Here is a 23,259-nt window from a genome sequence, read left to right as displayed (position 1 = left end):
CCCCCCCCCTCACACTTTCCCTCCCCCCCCCCTCTCACCCTCCCCCCCCCCCTCACACTTTCCCTCCCCCCCCCCTCACACTTTCCCTCCCCCCCCCTCACACTTTCCCTCCCCCCCCCTCACACTTTCCCTCCCCCCCACCCCTCACACTTTCCCTCCCCCCCCTCACACTTTCCCTCCCCCCCCTCACACTTTCCCTCCCCCCCCCTCACACTTTCCCTCCCCCCCCTCACACTTTCCCTCCCCCCCCCTCACACTTTCCCTCCCCCCCCCTCACACTTTCCCTCCCCCCCCCCTCACACTTTCCCTCAACTACTCCCCCCCCTCACACTTTCCCTCCCCCCCCCTCACACTTTCCCTCCCCCCCCCTCACACTTTCCCTCCCCCCCCCTCACACTTTCCCTCCCCCCCCCTCACACTTTCCCTCCCCCCCCCCTCACACTTTCCCTCCCCCCCCCTCACACTTTCCCTCCCCCCCCCTCACACTTTCCCTCCCCCCCCCTCACACTTTCCCTCCCCCCCCCTCACACTTTCCCTCCCCCCCCTCACACTTTCCCTCCCCCCCCCTCACACTTTCCCTCCCCCCCCCCTCACACTTTCCCTCCCCCCCCCCTCACACTTTCCCTCCCCCCCCCTCACACTTTCCCTCCCCCCCCCTCACACTTTCCCTCCCCCCCCCCTCACACTTTCCCTCCCCCCCCCTCACACTTTCCCTCCCCCCCCCTCACACTTTCCCTCCCCCCCCCTCACACTTTCCCTCCCCCCCCCTCACACTTTCCCTCCCCCCCCCCTCACACTTTCCCTCCCCCCCCCTCACACTTTCCCTCCCCCCCCTCACACTTTCCCTCCCCCCCCCTCACACTTTCCCTCCCCCCCCCTCACACTTTCCCTCCCCCCCCCTCACACTTTCCCTCCCCCCCCCCTCACACTTTCCCTCCCCCCCCCTCACACTTTCCCTCCCCCCCCCTCACACTTTCCCTCCCCCCCCCTCACACTTTCCCTCCCCCCCCCTCACACTTTCCCTCCCCCCCCTCACATTCTCCCCCCCTCCTACATTCCCCCCCTCCTACATTCCCCCCCTCCTACATTCCCCCCCTCCTACATTCCCCCCCTCCTCATACATTCCCCCCCTCCTCATACATTCCCCCCTCATACATTCCCCCCTCATACATTCCCTCACCCCCTCATATTTTCCCTCTCCCCCTCTTATTTTCCTTCAACCCCCTAATCCCAATATTCCTCCGCCACTTCCTTCCACGCCAAAGTAATGGTTGTCAGGTATGTGTGGGAGGTAAAGGCGCTTCCCGCGTATGCGCTGCTGTGCGTAGCGGTGTCGTTTGTTGAGCGGAGCCAATGGCAGCGTCTGGCGGCGCGGTGGACGTAGGCTGGCGCATGCCGTCTCTTGTGCGCACTCCGTGCGTTGACGGTCGTGGGGGAAAAGAAAGCACCCTCCCCCTGGGGAGGGAAGAAAGGAAAGCGCCTGCGTGTGCGCGCGAGCGAGCGAGCGAGAGGGAGAGCGCGGGTTGGTGGGTGTCTGACGGCTGCGGCGTGGAAGTGCGTTGTTGCGGGAGAAGGCGGAGAGCTGATTGTGACGTTGAACGTGGAACCCCCCACCTTACCCCCCCTTACCCGGACACGGCTGCTAGGAGATAGAGAGCGGCGCGAGGGACTGGCAGGCAGATTCAGACATGGCGGCGGCGACTGGAGGAGGAGGAGGTAAAATTCGAAACAAGAGACATCACATCATCAGCAAACCCTACGCGAAGAATCAGGTAATTATCATCTTTAAAAGGAAAAGGTTTGCAGTCTGCTCCCTGGGTCGGTCTATATAAAAACTGCTTGGAGGGAGGGAGGGAGGGAGGTGGCGCGAGTTGGCTGAGGCGGTGTGCGCGAGCCGCGGCCTAGGCGCTGGCTTTGAGATTCCCCATCGAAGCCGGGCCCGGCCTGGTGAAAATAGACCCTGCGGGGAGGGGGAGGGGTAGGTGGCAGCCTAATAAGCGATAGCTCCCCCAGGGTTTTATTTTGTGTTTACTTCTATTAAATGCTGTTTACTGCGTTTCCCGTCAGCTTGTTCCTCGCTTCCGGTGGCCTCCGGTTGCATTCTGATGGCCGGCGGTAAGAACGGCTTTCTCCGCCTCTTTTCCCCTTCCCCCGGGGATCTTGTCTGGACCCCCCCCCCCTCGGCGCCGCAGCTCCTCGGTTCTTCCCAGTTTCCCCCCGTCCTTTGAACCGTCACGGGGGTTTTGGCGCGGAGCTGATCGATTTGTACCTTTAGTTAGGGATTTTCCATTACTGATTACGCTCCCCGCCACCCCCTTTCTCTCTTCCCTCTTTTGTTGAATTTTATGTCTTCCGGCGCCTCGATTTTTTTTTGTCTGTCCTCTCGTGTTACTGAATTTTCTTCCTCTACCTGTGGGTGGAGGGGGGGGGTGGGGGATTGCTGCCAGCTGCGTCTTGACATGCGGACTTGGCACACTTGCCTGTATGTGGAGTAACAAACTGTCGCCACAGATCTCTTTGTAAATCTACGTTTTAACATGAGTCATGAGTCGACCAGCGGAACGTTTTATTTTCTGAATTTTGTCTATAATGTGGGTTCTTGGAATTTTTATGCGGTAAACTGATTGGAAATGAGTTCCTTTAAATCTGCGTGATTGCCCCTTCTTGCAATATCGATCTTTGCGCTCCAAAGGCCTTGATATTCAAAACGTGCGATCAGTCTAATTTTTGAGCACCTCCAACATCAATTTCTATGAAACGTTCGTACTTCAGTTATTTCTGAATAGAATATTAGGACAGTTGCTCTACTTTTCTAGATCATTTTGAACAATGGCCTAGCATTGTTTGTCAAATTGGGAGAGGTGCACAATAGCTCTAATATATGCTCATGTTAGCCTACGATAATTGTCCTTGAACCCTTCTGAATTCATTTTACAAGAAAAAGAGATTTACGTTTATATAGCATTTTATGTGGTTGCAGACATGTCAAAAAGCATTTTACAGCCAATGAAATGCATAGCAGTATAATATTTTACAGCACAAAGAGCCATTCGACCCATTGTGTCTGTGCTGGCCATCAAGCACTTATCTAATCTAATCCTATTTTCCAAGACTTTGTCTGCAACCTTGTATGCTGTGGTGTTTCAAGTGCACATCTAAATGCTTCTTAAATGTTGTGCAGGTTCCCACCTTGACCATCCTTTTAGGCAGAGTTCTATATTCCCACCATCCTTTGGGTGGAAAAGTTTTCATAAAATACCCTCCTAAACTTCCCACCTCTTGCCTTAAATCTATGCCTCCTGGTTATTGACCCCTTTAATAAGGGGGAAAGTTTCTTCCTACCTACGTCCCATATGATTTTGTATCCCTCAATCGGGTCCCCCTTCAGCCTTCTCTGCTCTAATGAAACCAATCCCAACCTAACCAACCTTTCTTCATAGCTGAAATGCTCCCCACCACCAAACATCCTAATGAATCTCCTCTGGACCCTTTCTAGTATAATCACAACTTTTGAAATGTTGTCACTGTCATAATATAGGAAAGCTGGCAGCCAGTTTGTGCACAGAAAGCTTCTGCAAACGTCAATGTGGCTATGGCCATTTAATCTGTTTGTGAAGTTGATTGAGGGATAAATTTTGGCTATAATACTGAGGATAACTCCTGTCCTCCTGCTTGAAATAGTGCCATTGGATCTTTGATCTCCACTTGAGGGCAGATGAGTTTGACATGTTATCTGAAAGACAGCACCTCAGACAGTGCAGCATTCTCTGTTCTGCCTTGAATGTCAATCTTGGTTTTTGTGCTCGAGTACTTGCATGGGACTTGAACACTAAACATTGTGATTCAGGTGAGAGTGTTACCAACTGAGCTACAGCTGACACAACCATATTGACATTTTTGATGTCTGAAAATATTTTCGGTTAAAGCGATGTGCACAACTACCTAATTTATGTAATCGGTCTTTGTGTTGCATCTATAAGGTGAGTAACCATGTCTGGTCAACTTGTAATGATTACGGTTATTCTTGCTGCACATGTTAAACCTCACTATGTACTTTATCATTTCTTGTATACTGATCACCTCAGTCTATTATTATTGCATCTTTCACCTTTTCCCTCATGTTTCCTGCTGTTCTTGATCTTCAACTAATTCATTGACTGTTTGTACTGATACTCTGCAGATTCCTTGTGCAGGCAGACATGTGCTTGCAGGTAACCATGCAACAACCTGCATTTGTTTGGTGTTTTTAACGTTGAAAAAGGCTGGAGTGTTAGCAGATAAAAACTTAACGCTGCTACAGAAGATACTAGTATAGGTATAGTATACTAGTATAGTCCAAAAATGTGTGGGTTAGGTGGATTGACCATGCTAAATTGCCCCTTAGTGTCAGGGGGACTAGCTGGGGTAAATGCATGGAGTTATGGGGATAGGGCCTGGGTGGGATTGTGGTCTGTGAAGGCTCGATGGACCGAATGGCCTCCTTCTGCACTGTAGGATTCTAAGTCCATAGGTGACTAAATGTCAGAGAGGGGTTTTAAGACTCACCTTTGAGGAGTGAGAGAGGCTGAAAATTTTATGAAAGGAATTCAGTTTTGTGGCTTAGACTGCTAAAGGCATGACCTCCTGAAGTAGGGTGAAGGAAATTGGAGATGCAAAAAAGCTTAAAATTGAAATCCCAAGTTACTAATGAACATGATCCTAACCAGCAATGATCTCTAGCGATGGCTTCTCTTCCCAGCCCATTACACCATGGTTTATTGCAGATCTATCCACTCCTATCTTATCTGCTTTCTAGTGACATCACTCAAACAATCTCAAGCCAGCTTCTGGTTGTTTGCTGGCAACACCCAGCCTTTGTTGACTATTTTGCTGCTTTTATGTTACCAGACTACATTTCTGAGATGAGCTACAAACTTCCTCCAGCTAAATGTGCAAAACATAAGGCTGAAGCATTCGCCAAAATATTCAGCCAGAAGTGCCGAGTGGATGATCCATCTCAACCTCCGGAGGTCCTCAGCATCTCACCTGTCAATCTTCAGCCAATTTGATTCACTCCACATGATATCAAGAAACGGCTGAAGGTGCTGGATACTGCAAAGGCTATGGGCCCTGATGCAGCAATAGTCCTGACGACTTGTGCTTCAGAACATATCACACCCCTATCCAAGCTGTTCCAGTACAGGGACAACACTGGCATCCACCCGGCAATGTGGAAAATTGCCCAGGTGGGTCCTGTACACAAGAAACAGGACAAATCCCACCTGGCCAATTACCGCCTCATCCGTCTACTCCCAATCATCAGCAAAGTGATGGAAGGGGTCATCAATTGGCACTTACTCAGCAATAACCCCATGGATGCTCAGTTTGGGCCAGGGTCATACAGCTCCTGACTATTTACAAGGCACAAGTCAAGGATGTGGTGGAAGTCTTCACTTGCCTGGATGATTGCAGTTCCAACAACAGTCAAGAAGCTCAACACTATCCAGCTCAAAGCAGTCCGCTTGATTGCTACCCCTTCCATGCATACTAAATCCCTCCACCACCGATGAACAGTGGCAGCTGTGTACCACTTACAAGATGCACTGCAGGAATGCAAGTTTCCTTAGGCAGGACTTTCCAAGCCTACAAGCACTACCATCTAGAAAGACAAGAGCAGCAGATATCTGGGAACACCATCACCCCTCGAAGCCACTCACCATCCTGACTTGGAAATATATTACCACTTCTTCACTGTCACTTGGTCAAAATCATGGATTTTCCTCCCTAACGGCATTGTGGATGTACCTCCATCTCAGAGACTGCAACTGTTCAAGAAGGCAGCTCACCATCCCCTTCTGAAGTGCATTGAGGGATGGACAATAAATGCTGGCCTAGCCAGTGACACCCACATCCAGTAAATTAATTTTAAAAAAATGTTGGTAAGGCCGAAGCCATTGTCTTGTGTCCCCAATTCAAACTTGATCCCTGGACACCAATTCTGTCCATTGGCTGAGCAATCTTGTTATCCTTTTTTAAATTTGAACTGAGATTCTGACTCCAAATCCTCTACATACTTAAACACCTATATTCACCTTAGTAGTATTATTTGCTTCTATAAACGTTTCTGCTGATGAAATTCAACCATACTTTTGTCACCTCTATTTCACTGCATCCAGTGCCTGCTTCTTGCTTTCCACGCTGTAAATGTTGGCTCATCCAAGACTACCGTTTGTATCTTACCTGTACTTTTGTCCCTTACCCATTGGTGACCTACATTGGCTCCTGATCATCCAGTTTTTTAACTTTTCATCTATAAATGAGTAAGTATAGCCGTACTCCTTTTTTTCTGAAACCTCACCAAGCCCCCAACTTCTCCCACACAAGCGCTCCATTCCTCTCAACTGGCTTCTTTTTATAGCCCCTTCATCTTTGGCTACTTTTTCTTCAACTGCCTGTTCCTCGTGCTCGGGCAGTCCCTACCTCAATATCTTCTTCATCTGTTCATAACTTGTTTTAAAATTCGACTGCTTTGGCCAAACCTTTAGTCCCTCCTAATAATCTGCTTATTCGGCTTGGGGTTCATATTTATGAAGTGACATATATGCAGTGCTAGTGCAGGTTTTTTGTTTTCTGCGTTGTAAGCGACATTTTCATTGACTAAATAGGTGGTGGGATAAGGGCTATACGTCACAAAATCAGTACAGGTGAGCATCACCTTGTGATCATCTCAGATTAATTAGATTAGGTGACTTCTTCTGTAAAATGGGTTCCACTCAATTGCATTCTTGAATTAATCCTTCATCTTCCAGTTTTGTATATGGACCTTTTCAAAGAGCATTTAAAATACCACATAACAAATTTGTAGCAAACATCAATCTGGTGAACTATATGGAGGAAGAGGGATGTGAATACGATACTGGCTAAGAGATAGAATGCACAGTGTAGTGGTTAATTGTTGTTTTCCAAACTGGTGGGAATCATATACCCAGGAGTCGATATTAGGATCATTGTTTGACAAATATTAATAACTTGGACTTGAATATACAGGGTGTAATCTCAAGTGTGCAGATGACGTGAAACTGAAATGCAGTAAACAGTAGGACCTAGACAGAAGCAATTTTACTCACCAAAGTGTGAAGTGGTGCTTTTTGGTGGGAAGAATGAGGCAAGGCAATACATGTTACAATTTTAAAAGGGGTGCAAGAACAGAAAGACCTGGAGGTGCATGCCGAAAAATCTTTGCAGATGGCAGAACAAGTTGAAGAGACTTTCTAAAACAGGATACGGGATGCTTTATAGACGGACCTGAAGTACAAAAGGAAATACGTAATAAATCATTGGTTAGGCCCTTCCTAGAGAATTGTGCGCAATTCTGAATATTGCACTTTAGGAACAATATCATGGCATGAGAGGATTTTCTGGAATGGTACCCAAAATGTGGAACTTGCGTTATTTGGAAAGACAAGGAGCTTAAAAAGATTTAATACAAGTGTTCAAAATCATGGATTTTAATTGATTAAATAGTAAAGAACCGTTTCCAGTAGCAGGAGGAGTATACAGACTTAACTATCAAAGAGTTAGAAGTGCGATGAGTATTTTTACACAGCAAGTTGCTGCAATTTGGCATGCACTGCCTGAAAGGGTGTTAGAAGCAAATTCAATTTTCAATGGGCAATTGAATAAATATTTGAAGGAGAAGAACGTTTGTGCTATGAGGCAAGGGTAGGGGGGAAAAGCAGGTACAAGGGCTCAATGGTCTCTTGTGGTATAGTTCTATGATCTGTTCCTGTTATAATGTGGTATAATTGCTATAGAGAAAACAAGTTAGCTAACTTTGAAGCTGAAGATGTTACCATTTTCAGCTTGAACCTATTGAAAATGTTAAGTTTTGGCAAGCCATGATGTTGAGTATCTTAACTTGAGTGTACGTATAAATTTATCACCCATTTCATTCACCCTCACTTTCTCAGGTTAATGTTGCCACTCAGTATGTTCTTTGTTGGTTCAGTAATTGGTCTTTCAACTATCACCTTATGTAGGATTGTTTAAAAAATAAATAGCTGGGGCAGAGCACCCTAGTAATTAATTCAATGTAACTTCTAAACCGAGAAAGGGAAATTGATAGTGGTTATGATTAACACACATGTTTTTTTTAAACTTTGTCCACAGGGAATCATTGGAAGAGTTACAAACACTGTGAAGAATATAGTTCCTGGATGGCTGCAGAAATACTTTGGGAAGGTTTCAAAGACAGTACCAGCTGAAGCAAGAGGATCAGTAAACAATCATGAAAATGATCCAATCCTTGTAAATGAGACTCCCCCGCCATTTGATAATGGAAAGCATCAACCAGCACCAACAACCAGCAGTGCAGCAGGTAGTTGTACAATTCTAAAACTTCTTATCCACATTTAAATTGGTTATTGCCAACAAAAGTGTTAGTTTTAGATGTACTTAATACATAATCATAGAATCAATAAAATGTTATAAATGTGGTTGTCTGTATTGCAAAGGAACCAAATTGTTCAGTTATAGCAACTACCCTTCATAATTCTGTGAGGGTTTCCCTTTTAAGTTTATTTAAGAGAGAATCTGGATGAAGTACTTATTTAGCTTTGGACATTTGCTTGGTTGCAAGCCTGAACAAACTCCTTAAAAACTTAAGTGTTTCATAACAGCCACCTTGAACCTTTATGTTGTAGTGCAGGGCCACAACTGTGGTTTATCAAATCTTCTAATTGTGTTTAAATAACAGCAAGTTGCAGGTTGTGTATATTAGGGTTAGGCCCTTGTGTTAAGAGGACATAGTGGAAAGGTGTTTGCTAGAGATTTCCTTTACAGGGAAATGACCCTTTGGGGAGCAAGGAAGGTGTCACCAGCAAAGTATGAGGATATTTTATTTTTTTCTGTTACAATGGGGGCCCATTTTGCTGTGCACAGTCAGAATTTCCAACTGTAGACAATATGGATACGATTTTCAGCACAGAAAACTACTTGTGTTTAAACCTTGCCCATTGTGTCTGCTTAAGTTGAACATATAAGGGGGAATTCTCCCCCCAAAAAACTGTCGTAACGGCAAGAATAATGGAGTGATCCCACACAGGTCTCAGATGTGCTCTGCATCACAATCTTCCCACCCTTTTAGTTTTTTGGAAAGTTGCGAGTTTTGTGCCGGTACTAGGGGTTGCAGAAGCCAAAACACATCAGTGAGCCTGGATTCTGAGTGCTCGGGCACCCTTTCGCAAAGGCAACCCCGATCTCTCAGTGCACTAGAAGACCTCGTCCCACACCCAATGGATACTGGGACCACTCTTTCTCTCTCCACCACCAGCACCCCCCACCCCCACATCAGCGCCATGTTCCCCCACTCCCTCCCTGATGCAGGCCCGCACACTCTTCTTGTTTCCAATTAGCAGGTTTGATGGTAGTGGTGCTTTTTTAAAAAAGAGATGTCAGTTACACTGTTTGCTCTAACTTATTTTTAAAAGTTGCAAATGATCTCTGCTTCGATCAGTAGGTCTGGCGGTGCATTCCACAACCTGATAACATTGAGTACAAAGAAACTCTCTCCTGTTTTTTGACCGAGATGTCTTGCATGTGGTCTTGTCCTGGTGTTCCCATATTCTAGAGCACTTGCTATATGAAAATGGTCTTTCTCTCTTTATCAAATAGCTCTCAATATCCTCTGTTCTAATGAGAACAGACTTACTATGTATTATATTTTCTCTTACCAGACAAAATTCTAATCAATCGGTGCTTTTTGCCGTAGCATCCATTGTATGATGTGAAGCCCAAAACTGCATAAAATGCTCCTGTGCTCTTTTAAGTTTTGTGTAGGTTAACTGTTGCAGCTCACTTATACTGAATACTTCTTGGTATAAAATCCTGTATTCCATTGGTCTTTTATAGGTGGCCTTATCCACTGATTGTGTTGCTTTTAATGTCTTGTCAACCTGAGGCCCCATATACTGCTCATCTACTCAACATCTTTTGCCTATTCAAATTACTTTTAGCAAAATGTACTTCCATTGAAGTACAATTCTTGTGCTTTACATGATCTTGTTGGCAGCCCCTTGCAACTTTCTTTTGGTCCTCAATGGGCATTGGCAAGTTTGTCCACCACACCTGTAGCACTATAGCCAATTCATTGTGTACCATATATAAGATGCACTGCACGAACTCACCAAGGCTCCTTTGGCAGCACATTCCAAACCCACAGCCACTACGATCTAGAAGGACAATAGCAGTAGATACCTGGGAACACCACCACCTGGCGTTTCCCTTCCAAATCACTCACCATCTTGACTTGGAAGTATGTTTCGCCATTCCTTCATTGCTGCTGGTTCAAAATTCTGGAATTCCCTCCCCAACAGCACTGTGGTTGTATCCACACCTTGGGGACTACAACGGTTCAAGAACACAGCTCATCACCAACTCCTCAAAGAGCAACTAGGAATGGGCAATAAATGCTGGCCTAGCCCGTAATGCTGACATCCTGTTAATGAATAATAAAAGAAAAGTGTACAGTGAAGAGAGAGAGGAGTTCAGGACAGGATCTTATAGGATACTGCTACCTAATTCCAACCACTCTGAGACTGCTTTTTATCCATGCTTTCTTCCCTTCTGAGCAGTTTTAATCCAGTTTGCTACCCCCTTATCCCACCAGTTGTATGCCTTTTAATCTTCCCCAGTAATTTCCTTTGTTATTTTGTCAAATAATTTCTAAGTCCATGCAGACCACTTTCATTGAAATTCACCCATCTGTTATATTAGTCACCGTCTCAACGGACTATCAGATTTGTCAATTGATTTTTCTTTCTGAAATCCACATTTGCTGATTATTAGTTTATTTCCTATTATTTATTGTAACATCAGTTATTTCACTTTTAACTTTAGGTTTGCTTCCTTCCAAATAAGCTTCTCTTATAAATGGTCCCACCGATTTCTGCTTATCTTCTCATAACTAGCTATCCTTGTCTCTCATTTTAAAAGGTCGCTTTTTACTGTTTTTATTTTTGATTCTCTCCATACTTCCTCTTTATCCCTTTCATTAAAATACTTCCCATATTGAATTGTATTATGTATTTTTATGCCATCTGTAGACTAACTACATGTTTGATTTATTTCTCTTTCACCCCAATTTCCCTGCTGCGCACTGAAAATGATGTTGTTTACCATGGCATATATTCTGCAATTTTGCAATTTAAAAAAAAAAAAATTTTGCTACCCCTTGGGTCGATTTCTCTTTGCACCTAACCTCAGCTAATTGATTTTTTGTCTTGGTGTACAGCTACAGTATGTTTTCTCTCCCTCCACTTTTCTGTGCCTCCCAAAAATATTATAAGCTGATAAGTTCTGCTTTGCTTCCCACTTTGCAGCCAAATTCCGTTTGTGTTATAATGGTAACTTATGATGTGTAAGAGGGGGGGATAAAAAAGAAAAAACTCAGGTTACAATTATGCATATGCTTATGTGCTGGCCACATGAATAAAACACTTGCCTCTTGTATTTTGTTTCTCACTTTTACAGTAGGCACACCATCGAGCAAATCTACTTTAAATTTCTCAGAAATGCTGCTTCTGCGACCAGCTCTCAGTCGAGCACACTTCAACTGTGCTGCACTAGATACTCCAGCACATGATTGTCAACCGTCCACATCCTCCTCTTTTCCTATTGGCAATTCAGGATTCTCGCTGGTAAAGGAAATCAAAGATTCTGGCTCCCTACATGAAGATGATAACATCTCCACAACAAGTGGTTTCTCTTCCCGAGCCTCTGACAAAGGTAAATAATTCATTTAAGATTTTTGTTTTGCAATAATCTTACGGTGCAGTTGAAGCAAGCATTTGTGATTTCGCTTTCCGAAAGCTTAGTTATAGTTAGGTTAAATCAAGCAATTTTTCCTGTTCTCTACATCACACAGCTATTGACCAGACTGAAACTGTACACTTTAGATTGGAGGATTCTGTCAACCTTTGCAAAGACTAATATCTCTTTGTGGTGTTCCTTCTGTTAATTGTAGCTTATGAGTATAAATATTACCTCAAAATATGTAACTAAAGTTGTTGAGAAAATTATGTTTACATCATATTGTGGATCTGGAAATTACATGTTAAACTGCTTTATTCTGCAACTGCTGTCAATAACAAAATATAGAATCTATCTCTAATTCAAATAACTAAAGGGGTAGGATAAGACTTTCCACTGTCTGAAATGCATGCCTCCCAAGTTCACTTGCTGTTCCATAGTGTTGCCTTGTAAAAACCCTCTGGTGACTGAGCCAAACCACCTTTCTTCTTATGTGAGCTTGAATAGCAAGGATTGGCTTCCTGGGTAATCAAGCCTGAGCCCAGAGATATCCATGATCCTACACTTTCAGTTTTTCCAAGACTGGAGATGCTGAAACCAATTGTGGCACTACTACCCTCTCTGAAATAGAGCAGACTGGTTGATCGGAATGGTCCATTGTCACATACCGTGCTCACTGAATTATTCGGAGAAAGGTTGAGTGTCTGTGAGAATACTGTATTTTCCTTGTGCAATTAAAATATCCTGTGGTGTCCTTCTGGTGTTCAGAGCAATTTAGTATGCTCCAGCTAGGAATAAAGTTCAGTAAGAAAACTAATTGCCTTTAATACTTTCTTTCAAACAGCACTAAATTTTTAATGACAGATTAACCTGTGGATCAAATTTTTGTTTTTAATTATTCTTAATGTTACAGATGTGATAACTTTGAGGAATGCTTCTTTACCACCTATGTGGTCCCCTGAAGGGGAGCGCTTTCATTCAGTTCCCCAGCAGCCTGCTGCAAGCTTGAAACGACCATCTTTTAATCTGTCTGCTTTTGGAAGTTCACCTCCAGTAAGTTCAACGACATAAAATTAAAATTGTTTGTAATCACCGAACAATCATTACTTGAAAATGTGAAATTCAAAGCTCTCTCACTTTTTCCAGTCTTTTATTAGTACTTCTTTACTAAATTCAAGCCAGCTTGGGGATTCTCCTTTCTACCCTGGCAAGACTACATATGGTGGGGCTGCAGCAGCAGGAAGAACTTCTCAAGCACGAGGTACACCGTACCAGGTAAAGTTAGCTACAGGTGTAGCTCATTTTTGCTTCTTGTTTGTGCTTGGGAGAAAAAAAATTGTGTTTTTGTTTAGAATCACCCATTTCTTTGGTTGAAGTATTGAGTTGGAAAGGATGACTTGAGGTTTGAGATGAAGAGGTCGTCTTATGAGGAAATTTTGAGCAGGTAGGGCCTTATTGGAGTTCAGCAGAATTAACGGTGATCTTATTGAAATACAACTGAGGAGGGCTTGGTGGGGCTGGAGCGCCTTTAAATTTCTAATGGTAAATCTTTAAAATTGAGCTGCTGCTTAGGTAGGAGCCATTTCCCCCCCACCACCGCCACCATTGTCTCCCCCCACCCGACTCGCTTGGATGGATTCATCTTGCTAAATTGCTCCTTAGTGTGGACCTGGGTAAGGTGCTGAGTTGGTGCAGATTTGATGAGTTGAATGGTCTCCTGCACTGTTGGGATTCTATGATGCATAATTTGCTGTAGTTCACATGGCAAAGGTATTTCTGCAGTGTGGTAGGGGAGGGAGTTTCAGGATTTTGACCCTTCGACGATGAATGGCTGGTGATATATTTCAGACCACGATGGATTGCGACTTGGTAGTGGCAATGTTCTTGTGTGACTGCCCTGAATGTCGTTTTATAGTTTGGAGACTTGTAAGGTGCAGTGTATCCTGTAGGTGGTACATATTGATGTCTCAGTCATAGAATAATTTATGACACTGTTCGGCCCATCAAATTCATTGCTGCTCTCCTTGGAGTAGCCTGTCGGTCACATTTGCTTATTCTATCCTCTTGGCTCTGCACGTTTATTACTTTCAAGTGTCCATCCAGTTTGTTTTTTAAATCATTGATCATCTCTGCTTCCACCACCCTCATAGGTAGCGAGTTCCCAATCATTGAATCCCTACAGTACGGAAGGAGGCCATTCAGCCATCAAGTCTGCATAATTTCTCTGACAGTGCGGTGGGCACAGTGGTTAGCACTGTTGCCTCACAGTGCCAGGGACCCGGGTTTGATTCTGGCATCCGGTCACTGTCTGTGTTGAGCTTGCGCACTCTCCTCCTGTCGGTTTGTTTTTTCTCTGGGTGCTCCGGTTTCCTCCCACAGTCCAAAGATGTGCAGATTAGGTTGATTGGCCATGATAAATTGCCCCTTAGTGTCAGGGGAATTAGCAGGGTAAATATGTGGGATCACAGGGATTGGACCTGGGTGGGATTGTTGTCGGTGCAGGCTTGATGAGCCAAATGGTCTCCTTCTGCACTGTAGATTCTATGATCTCACCAGGTTCATCCCCTGCCCCATCCTGGTTCTCCCCATGAAGTTGACCCACAAATCCCCCTAGACTTTACAACTTAAGACAGCAAGGGACAATTCAGTATGACCAATCCACTTAACCTGCACATCTTTGGAGTGTGGGAGAAAACTGGAGCACCCAGAGGAAATCCATGCAAACACACGGAAAACTTGCAAACTCCACACAGACTGCCACCCAAGGCTGGAATCAAACCTGGGTCCCTGGCATTGAGGCAGCAGTTCATTACCACTTCCTGCATTAAAGTTTTTTGTCATGTGCCCCATATATCTTTTGCCAAAACCTTACATCTGTGTCCCTTAGTCCTTACACCAACAGCTAAGGGCTGAAGTTTTTCCATGTCTATACAAATAGGCGTAAGTAATATGATTGTGGTTAAAGAGACATAGCTGCAGGGTGACCAAGGTTGGGAACTAAATATCCAAGGATATGCAATATTTAGGAAGGACCAGCAACAAGGTAACGGGCGTGTGCGTGCGTGCCGGCCGGCCGCTCCAGTGTCCTCCCACTCTCCGCAGATGTGCAGGTTGGGTGGATTGGCCTTGCGGCACATCCATGGGGCAATGTATCATGGCCAATCCACCTAACCTGTACACCTTTGGACTGTGGGAGGAAACCAGAACACCCAGAGGAAACGCACGCCAACACTTGGAGAACATGCAAACTCTGCACAGCCAGTCACCCGAGGGCGGAATCGAGCCTGGCCCCTGGCGCTGTGAGGCAACAGTGTTAGCCATTGTGCCAACAGAGTGCCACAGTAATCTACATATAAACTGGGCAAGCCAAATTGACAATAGAATCATAGAAACCCTACAGTGCAGGAAGAGGCCATTCGGCCCATCGAGTCTGCACTGACCACAATCCCACCCAGACCCTACCCCCATATCCCTACATATTTTTACCCGCTAATCCCTCTAACCTACACATCTCAGGACACTAAGGGGCAATTTTAGCATGGCCAATCAACCTAACCCGCACATCTTTGGACTGTGGGAGAAAACCGGAACACCCGGAGGAAACCCACGCAGACACGAGGAGAATGCAAACTCCACACAGTGACCCAAGCCGGGAATCGAACCCAGGTCCCTGGAGCTGTGAAGCAGCAGTGCTAACCACTGTGCTACCGTGCCGCCCTACTGCATAATACTCAATACGCCTCAATACTGCAGTGGATGTTTCTTTTTGACCAGTACGGTGAGGAAGCAACTAGGGAACATGCTATCTTAGATTTTCTATCGCACAATGAGAAGAGGTTAAATAAATAATCTTGTTGTCCGGGTCCCTCCATTGAAGAGTGGCTATAACATGATAGAATTCTTCATTAGGATGGAAAGTGAAGTAGTCTGTTGGGAAGGTGGTGACATAGTAGTATTGGCACTGGACTAATAATCCAGAGATCCAGGGCAACATGTAACTCCAGAGCTACAGCAATGGGGTTGACTCTCAAATGCCCTCTGAAATGGAGGGCAGTTAGGGATAAGTAATAAATGCTGGCCCAACCAGTGACATCTACAGCCTGTAAATGAATAAAAAATCTGAAAATAAGGTACCAACAAAGGAAATTACGATGGTATGAAGGATGAATTGGCTACGATAGATTGGGGAATTGATTAAAATGCATAAGTAGATGGTCAGTGGCTAACATTTAAGGAACAAGTGCATACATTGCAACAGTTATACATTTCTTTAATGCAGAACAAGGAACTTGCAGAATGATTGAACAATTACTTTAGTTGTCTTCACAGGAGAGGACACGACCAACTTCCCAGAAAATGCTAGGGAACCAAGGGTCTAGTGAGGAGGAATTGACGAGAAATTTGTATCAGTGCTAGAAAAGTTAATGGGGCTGAAAGCCGATAGATCCCCTGAGTCTGATAATCTACATCCCAGGATACAAAGGAAATTACGATGGTATGAAGGATGAATTGGCTACGATAGATTGGGGAATTGATTAAAATGCATAAGTAGATGGTCAGTGGCTAACATTTAAGGAACAAGTGCATACATTGCAACAGTTATACATTTCTTTAATGCAGAACAAGGAACTTGCAGAATGATTGAACAATTACTTTAGTTGTCTTCACAGGAGAGGACACGACCAACTTCCCAGAAAATGCTAGGGAACCAAGGGTCTAGTGAGGAGGAATTGACGAGAAATTTGTATCAGTGCTAGAAAAGTTAATGGGGCTGAAAGCCGATAGATCCCCTGAGTCTGATAATCTACATCCCAGGATACTAAAGGAGGTGGCAATGGAAATTGTGGCTGCGTCAGTTGTCCTCTTCAAAACATTTGTAGATTGTGGGACAATCCCAGTAGATTGGAGGGTGACAGATGTAAACCTGCTATTTAAAAAAGGAAGGAAGGAGAAAGTTGAGTTACAGACTGGTTAGCTTAACATCAATAGGAGGGAAACACTGGATTCTATTATAAAGGATGTGATAGCAGGAGACCAAGAAAGTATCAACAGATTAGACAATGTCACCATGGATTTATGAAAGAAAAATCATGTTTGACAGCTCTACCGATGAGGGCATAACTAGTAGAATAGATCAGGGAGAGCAAGTGGATTTGGTGTATTTGGATTTCAGAAAGCATTTGATAAAGTCCCACATAAGAGACTAGTGTGCAAAATTAAAGCATATGGGATTGGGGGTAAAATATTGGCATGCATTGAGACTCAGTTAGAAGACAGGAAACAGTAAAAAATAAATGGGTCTTTTCTGGAGTGGCAGGCAGTGACTTGTGGGGTACCTCAGGGACCAGTGCTTGGGCCCTGGCTCTTCACTACATCAGTGATTTAGATGAAGGAACCAGGTAATATTTCCAAATTTGCTGATGACACAAAACTAGGTGGAAATATGAGTGGTGAGGAAAATGCAAGTAGACTTCAAGACAATTCAGACAAGTTGAGTGAGTGGGCAAATACATGGTAAATGCAGTATAATGTGGATAAGTGTGAAGTTATCCACTTCAGTAGGAAAAACCAAATGGTAGAATATTATTTAAATAGTCATAGATTGGGGAATGATATACAAAGGGATCCTTGTACACCAGTCACAAAGCAAGCATGCAGGTATAGCAAGCTGTTAGGAAGGCCAATTGTATGTTGGCCTTCATTGGAAGAGGATTTGAGTACAGGAGCAAGGATGTCTTACTGCGGCTGTGCAGAGCCTTGGTGAGACCACAGCTGGAGCCTTGAATGGGAGGGGATCTCATTGTTGAAAAGTATAAAATTCTGACAGACTGGATGCACGGATGATGTTTCCCCTGTCTGGGAAGGGACGTAGTTTACACCATTCTGGACTGAGATGAGGAGAAACCTCTTCACTCAGAGGGTGATGAACCTGTGAAATTCTCTGCCACAGAAGTCTGTGGAGGTTAAATCACTGAATAATTTTTTGAAGGAAATAGATTTCTAGACTTTAAAGGAGTCAACGGGTATGGGGCAAGGGGTGTTGAGATGGATCAGCTATGATTATATTGAATGGTGAAGCAGGCTTGAGAGGCCAAATGGCCTATTTTCTCCTATATTCCATCTTTCTATGGTAAGGAAAGGTTCTCTTCATTGCTGCTTTGCGACATCCTAAGATGAAAGTTGCTATTGAAGTGTACATCTGTTTCTCTGTCTGTGTTTTAAGTATTTATGCAAGAAGCTGTGCTTTTAGGAAGTATTGGGCAGTGTGCGGGTGGTAATGTAACTTGGTTTATTTGTACTGTTCTAAAAGTAGATACTGGCATTGAGAGAAGCATGGATCCACAGGAACTTTACTTTGTTCGTCCTAATTTGTTTTTAAGTCTGCTTTGCAGGCTGAGAAATTAAGGAATAGGTAGCAGCCTGTACTCAAACTCTACCTTGGATGAATTGCTGCACATATTTCCCCTTTTCTCCCAAATTCTGTATGGTTCTGAGTGGTGAGTAAACACTTGCTACTCTTCCACTTTTTGTATGCTCAGTCAATCTGTAATCTAAAATTTGACTGGATTAAATTTCATGTAAAGGATTCTGGTGACCAGTGCACCTGTTTGCTGCCAGTCAACATATCACCATCATGGTTCAAATGCTTGCCTTGTTTTTATACAGAGCCGTGTGGACACAGATGGAAGGAGAAGTAAACAAACTCTCTGTTGTTAAACGTTTTTTGACAAGTACTGCAAACTATGCCCCTCCCAGAATATTTGAACAAGACATGTATATTACTGCTAGGATTGTGTCAGGCACTAGAAGATATGCAAGCTTCATGTCTTCGTAGTTCCCAGGGATGAAAAACCTCTGTTTTCTAAAGGTTGGAATTCTGCTATGTTAATTTTTCCTGCCCTCCACCTGGCCCAGGGAGCTGTCACTTAACTCCTTTCTGTTGAATCTGCCACCAATTGGGCTGACTTTCTGTGATTGGGAGCTGCTGAGACCACAGCTCCATAGAATCTGCTCCTTCTATGTGCAGCCAGCAGAGTACTTGGATTGTCTACCTGGCGAGAGATGGACTGGGCTGGAAGAGGTGTTGGGGGGAGGTGCCGAGTGTGACTGCTGGGTCCATAGAATGTTGCTTTTCTGCACTTTCTTCAGCCTTCTTGCCTTGCCCCCGATGTGGGAGCAGGGGGATGAGTGGCGAGTGCTGAATGGTGAGGGACATTGGTTGGTTGTGAGTGACATGGCTGGCGAGGAGACCATAAGTGGGTAAATGAGCTTGGGGGGGGGGGGGGGGGGGGGGTTGGTTGGCGTGGTGTGTGTGGACGACTAGGTTCTAGGTTGAGGGAGGAGGGTGGGCCATGCATGAATGTGGATGAATGTGTTTGGGGTGGGTGTGCACGAAGGCACAAGTTGGAGGGGATGAGAGCAGGGCTGGCGGTGTGGGAAGGGAGTGTGTAAGTTGGGGAAAGAAGAGCACATTACAAGGTTTGTAGGATTGAGGGAAGAGGATTTTGTTGAGTCTTGTCACCATGGAATTTGGAAGTTTTGTATTTGTATAACCATGTGATTGCAGAATTGCTATCGGCAACATACCAAATGTTACTGTGCTGCATCATTGCACTTTTTGTTGGTATCTGGGGATCATGTTACTTTTCAGGAGTTATTTTTATGATGTGTATATATTATATATATTTATTGATAGGATGTGGGTATCACTGTCAAGGCCAGCCTTTGCTCATCCCAAATTACCCTTGAGACAATGGTAGTGAATTAACATGGGATCACGTCGGAAAATAGTTTGCAAAGCACTGCCATAGTCCTTGCTTTGCTTTGCATGTCCTGGATTACATGCACTAACTGCTGTGGTGATGCAAATACGTTGGTCCAAAGTCCTGATGGTAATAGAAGGTAAACAGAGAAGATTAATGTTTCTACCTACTTGAAGCCTAACAATTACACCCATTTGAAATGACAAAAGCATTTGTATTTTACTGCAGATCATAAAAGATGCTATAATTTCATGATTCCCTTGTCACAAAAACGTTTCGGTCCATTTTGTCTTGGGGCCTCTAATTTTCAGTCCTTTTTGTCTTTAGCCTCTCACTCTTAAGTTTCCATTGATTAAATGTGGAAAGATTAAGATGCGAATTATCATACTGACATTTCCACATCGCTATTTAATTTAATCTATAAAAAGAATTTCCTAAAGCTTGAAGTTGTAATAATTGTGAACTTCATAACCGCCAGGTTCCAATAAGGAGACAGATGAAAGCGAAACCTGCAAGTTCACCATCTTATGGAGTGACTAGTGCCACTGCCAGACGCATCCTTCAGTCTTTAGAAAAGATGTCAAGTCCCTTAGCGGTGAGTCTTCATATTACCTGTTATGGGCTTCCACCAGGTAGTTTAAACTTCATAAGTCTGTTTGTAAAATATTCCAATTATATTCGGTACAGTTGGTGTAATTTAGTCATTAGAAAAACGTTGCACTACAAATAGATTAATCATCTTAGATTAACCCAGAAAAACTCAATGTGGAAGTTTGTAGTAGAATAGCATTTCGTTTTGTTCATGTACTATTATTTCATAAGTTCTCATAAGATCTCTAGCAAGGAAATTTTACATACATCATATTTCTCTTAGTTCAATTTGTTTTAGCAGTGTATCAAGGAATTCTAAAAGTTCTGTTTCCATTCAAAAGTACATATTGAAAATAAATTACTTGTAGAGATAATCAATGTGTTTACCTCTTTAATTCCAAAATGAATAACCTCACACTTGCTTAGATTGAAATCCATCTGCCACAGATGTATCCTTTTGTGATTTTGACATCATCTGCACTGTCCACAATGCTGCCTAACGTTGGGTCATCAGCAAATTTAGATATATGACCTTCTATGCCATTATCTAAGTTGTTAATAAATTACGGTGAACAATTGAGGCCCTAACTTGTGGGACACCATAGAACATAGAACATAGAACATAGAACATTACAGCGCAGAACAGGCCCTTCGGCCCACGATGTTGCACCGACCAGTTTAAAAAAAAACTGTGACCCTCCAACCTAAACCAATTTCTTTTCGTCCATGAACCTATCTACGGATCTCTTAAACGCCCCCAAACTAGGCGCATTTACTACTGATGCTGGCAGGGCATTCCAATCCCTCACCACCCTCTGGGTAAAGAACCTACCCCTGACATCGGTTCTATAACTACCCCCCCTCAATTTAAAGCCATGCCCCCTCGTGCTGGATTTCTCCATCAGAGGAAAAAGGCTATCACTATCCACCCTATCTAAACCTCTAATCATCTTATATGTTTCAATAAGATCCCCTCTTAGCCGCCGCCTTTCCAGCGAAAACAATCCCAAATCCCTCAGCCTCTCCTCATAGGATCTCCCCTCCATACCAGGCAACATCCTGGTAAACCTCCTCTGCACCCTCTCCAAAGCCTCCACATCCTTCCTGTAATGTGGGGACCAGAACTGCACACAGTACTCCAAGTGCGGCCGCACCAGAGTTGTGTACAGTTGCAACATAACGCTACGACTCCTAAATTCAATCCCCCTACCAATAAACGCCAAGACACCATATGCCTTCTTAACAACCTTATCTACTTGATTCCCAACTTTCAGGGATCTATGCACACATACACCTAGATCCCTCTGCTCCTCCACACTATTCAAAGTCCTCCCGTTAGCCCTATACTCAACACATCTGTTATTCCTACCAAAGTGAATTACCTCACACTTCTCCGCATTAAACTCCATCCGCCACCTCTCGGCCCAACTTTGCAACCTGTCTAAGTCTTCCTGCAGACTACGACACCCTTCCTCACTGTCTACCACACCACCGACTTTGGTGTCATCAGCAAATTTGCTAATCCACCCAACTATACCCTCATCCAGATCATTAATAAATATTACAAACAGCAGTGGCCCCAAAACAGATCCCTGAGGTACACCACTTGTAACCGCACTCCATGATGAATATTTACTATCAACCACCACCCTCTGTTTCCTATCCGCTAGCCAATTCCTGATCCAATTTCCTAGATCACCCCCAATCCCATACATCTGCATTTTCTGCAGAAGCCTACCATGGTGAACCTTATCAAACGCCTTACTAAAATCCATATATACCACGTCCACTGCCTTGCCCCCATCCACCTCCTTGGTCACTTTCTCAAAAAACTCAATAAGGTTAGTAAGGCACGACCTACCTGCCACAAAACCATGCTGACTATCACCTATCAATTCATTACTCTCCAAATAACTATAAATCCTATCCCTTATAATTTTTTCCAACATCTTGCCGACAATTTGTGTACCTACCCATTATCCCTTCTTTCTGTCGCCTGCCACTCAACCGATTTCCCAGCAATGTCAATAATTTGCCCTCAATTCTGCTGACTTCTACCATAGTTGATAGTCTCTTATGTGGGACTTTATCAAAGGCCTTCTGGAAGTCTATTTAAATAACATCCATAGACATTCCCCTGTGTGCTACCTGGGTCACCTCTTCAAAAAAATTTAACAAAGTTTGTCAGGCGTGACCTACCTGTCATGAATCCGTGCTGGCTCTCTCATTAACTGAAAATTTTTGAGGTGTTCAGTTACCTTGCCCTTTATTAAAGACTCCAGCAATTTCCCCACCACAAACGTTAGGCTAACTGGTCAGTAATTTCCTGGATACCTTTTTTCACCCTTTTTAAAAAAAGTGAAGTGACATGGAACAATTTTCCAATCGAGGGAACTCTGAAAGATTATAGTTAGGGCATTAATAATGTGTTCCCCTACTTCCTTTACCACCCTCGGATGGAAACAGTCAGGTCCTGGGGATTTGTCACTCTTTAATTCCATTAATTTCCTCATTATTAATGTTTTACTTGCATTAATGCCTGTCCTCAATCCACTAATAACTTCCTCAGGACTTCCAGCAAGCTATCCTCCTTTTCTGCTGTAAATACTGAGGCAAAGTAATTTCTAATCATAGAATTTTACAGCACAGAAGGAGGCCATGCAGCCCATCACGTCAGTACGGGCTCCCAAAAGAGCTACCTAGCTAGCCCCATTCTCCAGCCCCATCTCTTTAGCCCTCTAAAGTCATCCCTTTCAAATATGTATCCAGGCCTTTTGACACCTTCTATGGACTCCGCCTCCACCATTCTCCCAGGCAGCGCATTCCAATTCCAAACAACTGAGTAATGAAGTTTCTCCTCATCTCACTCCTAGTTCTCTTGCTGACCATCTTAAAATTGGTATGTCACTGACACACCAACTAGTGGAAACAGAATATCCTCCTTTATCCTGTCAAACTTGTTCATAATTTTGAATGCCTCGATACGGTCACCTCTGCTCCAAGGAGACTAAGCCCAATTTCTCTAACCTTTCCTTGTATCTAAAATCCTTCATTCCTGGTATCATTCTAGCAAATCTCCTATGCACTCTCTCTCAAGGGCTTTAACATCCTTTCTTAA

The 23,259-nt window shown here is 44.0% G+C and overlaps 1 protein-coding gene across 3 annotated transcripts in view; it reads left to right on the top strand.

The window, feature by feature from the left end:
* The first annotated feature begins 1,517 nt into the window (after positions 1-1,517).
* nup153 (nucleoporin 153) overlaps positions 1,518-23,259 on the top strand; it is a 61,753-nt gene continuing 40,011 nt past the window's right edge. For all 3 annotated transcript variants that reach the window (XM_078241874.1, XM_078241860.1, XM_078241867.1), the window contains exons 1-6: positions 1,518-1,772; positions 8,149-8,356; positions 11,509-11,763; positions 12,701-12,840; positions 12,934-13,062; positions 20,029-20,145. In XM_078241874.1, the coding sequence (XP_078098000.1) occupies positions 1,689-1,772; positions 8,149-8,356; positions 11,509-11,763; positions 12,701-12,840; positions 12,934-13,062; positions 20,029-20,145 (933 nt within the window). In that variant the 5' untranslated portion in view covers positions 1,518-1,688. The remainder of the gene's footprint in view (positions 1,773-8,148; positions 8,357-11,508; positions 11,764-12,700; positions 12,841-12,933; positions 13,063-20,028; positions 20,146-23,259) is intronic.

The sequence above is a fragment of the Mustelus asterias genome, chromosome 2 (genome assembly GCF_964213995.1).
Source record: "Mustelus asterias chromosome 2, sMusAst1.hap1.1, whole genome shotgun sequence".
NCBI lineage: Eukaryota > Metazoa > Chordata > Chondrichthyes > Carcharhiniformes > Triakidae > Mustelus > Mustelus asterias.
This window is presented reverse-complemented; position numbering and strand designations above follow the sequence as displayed.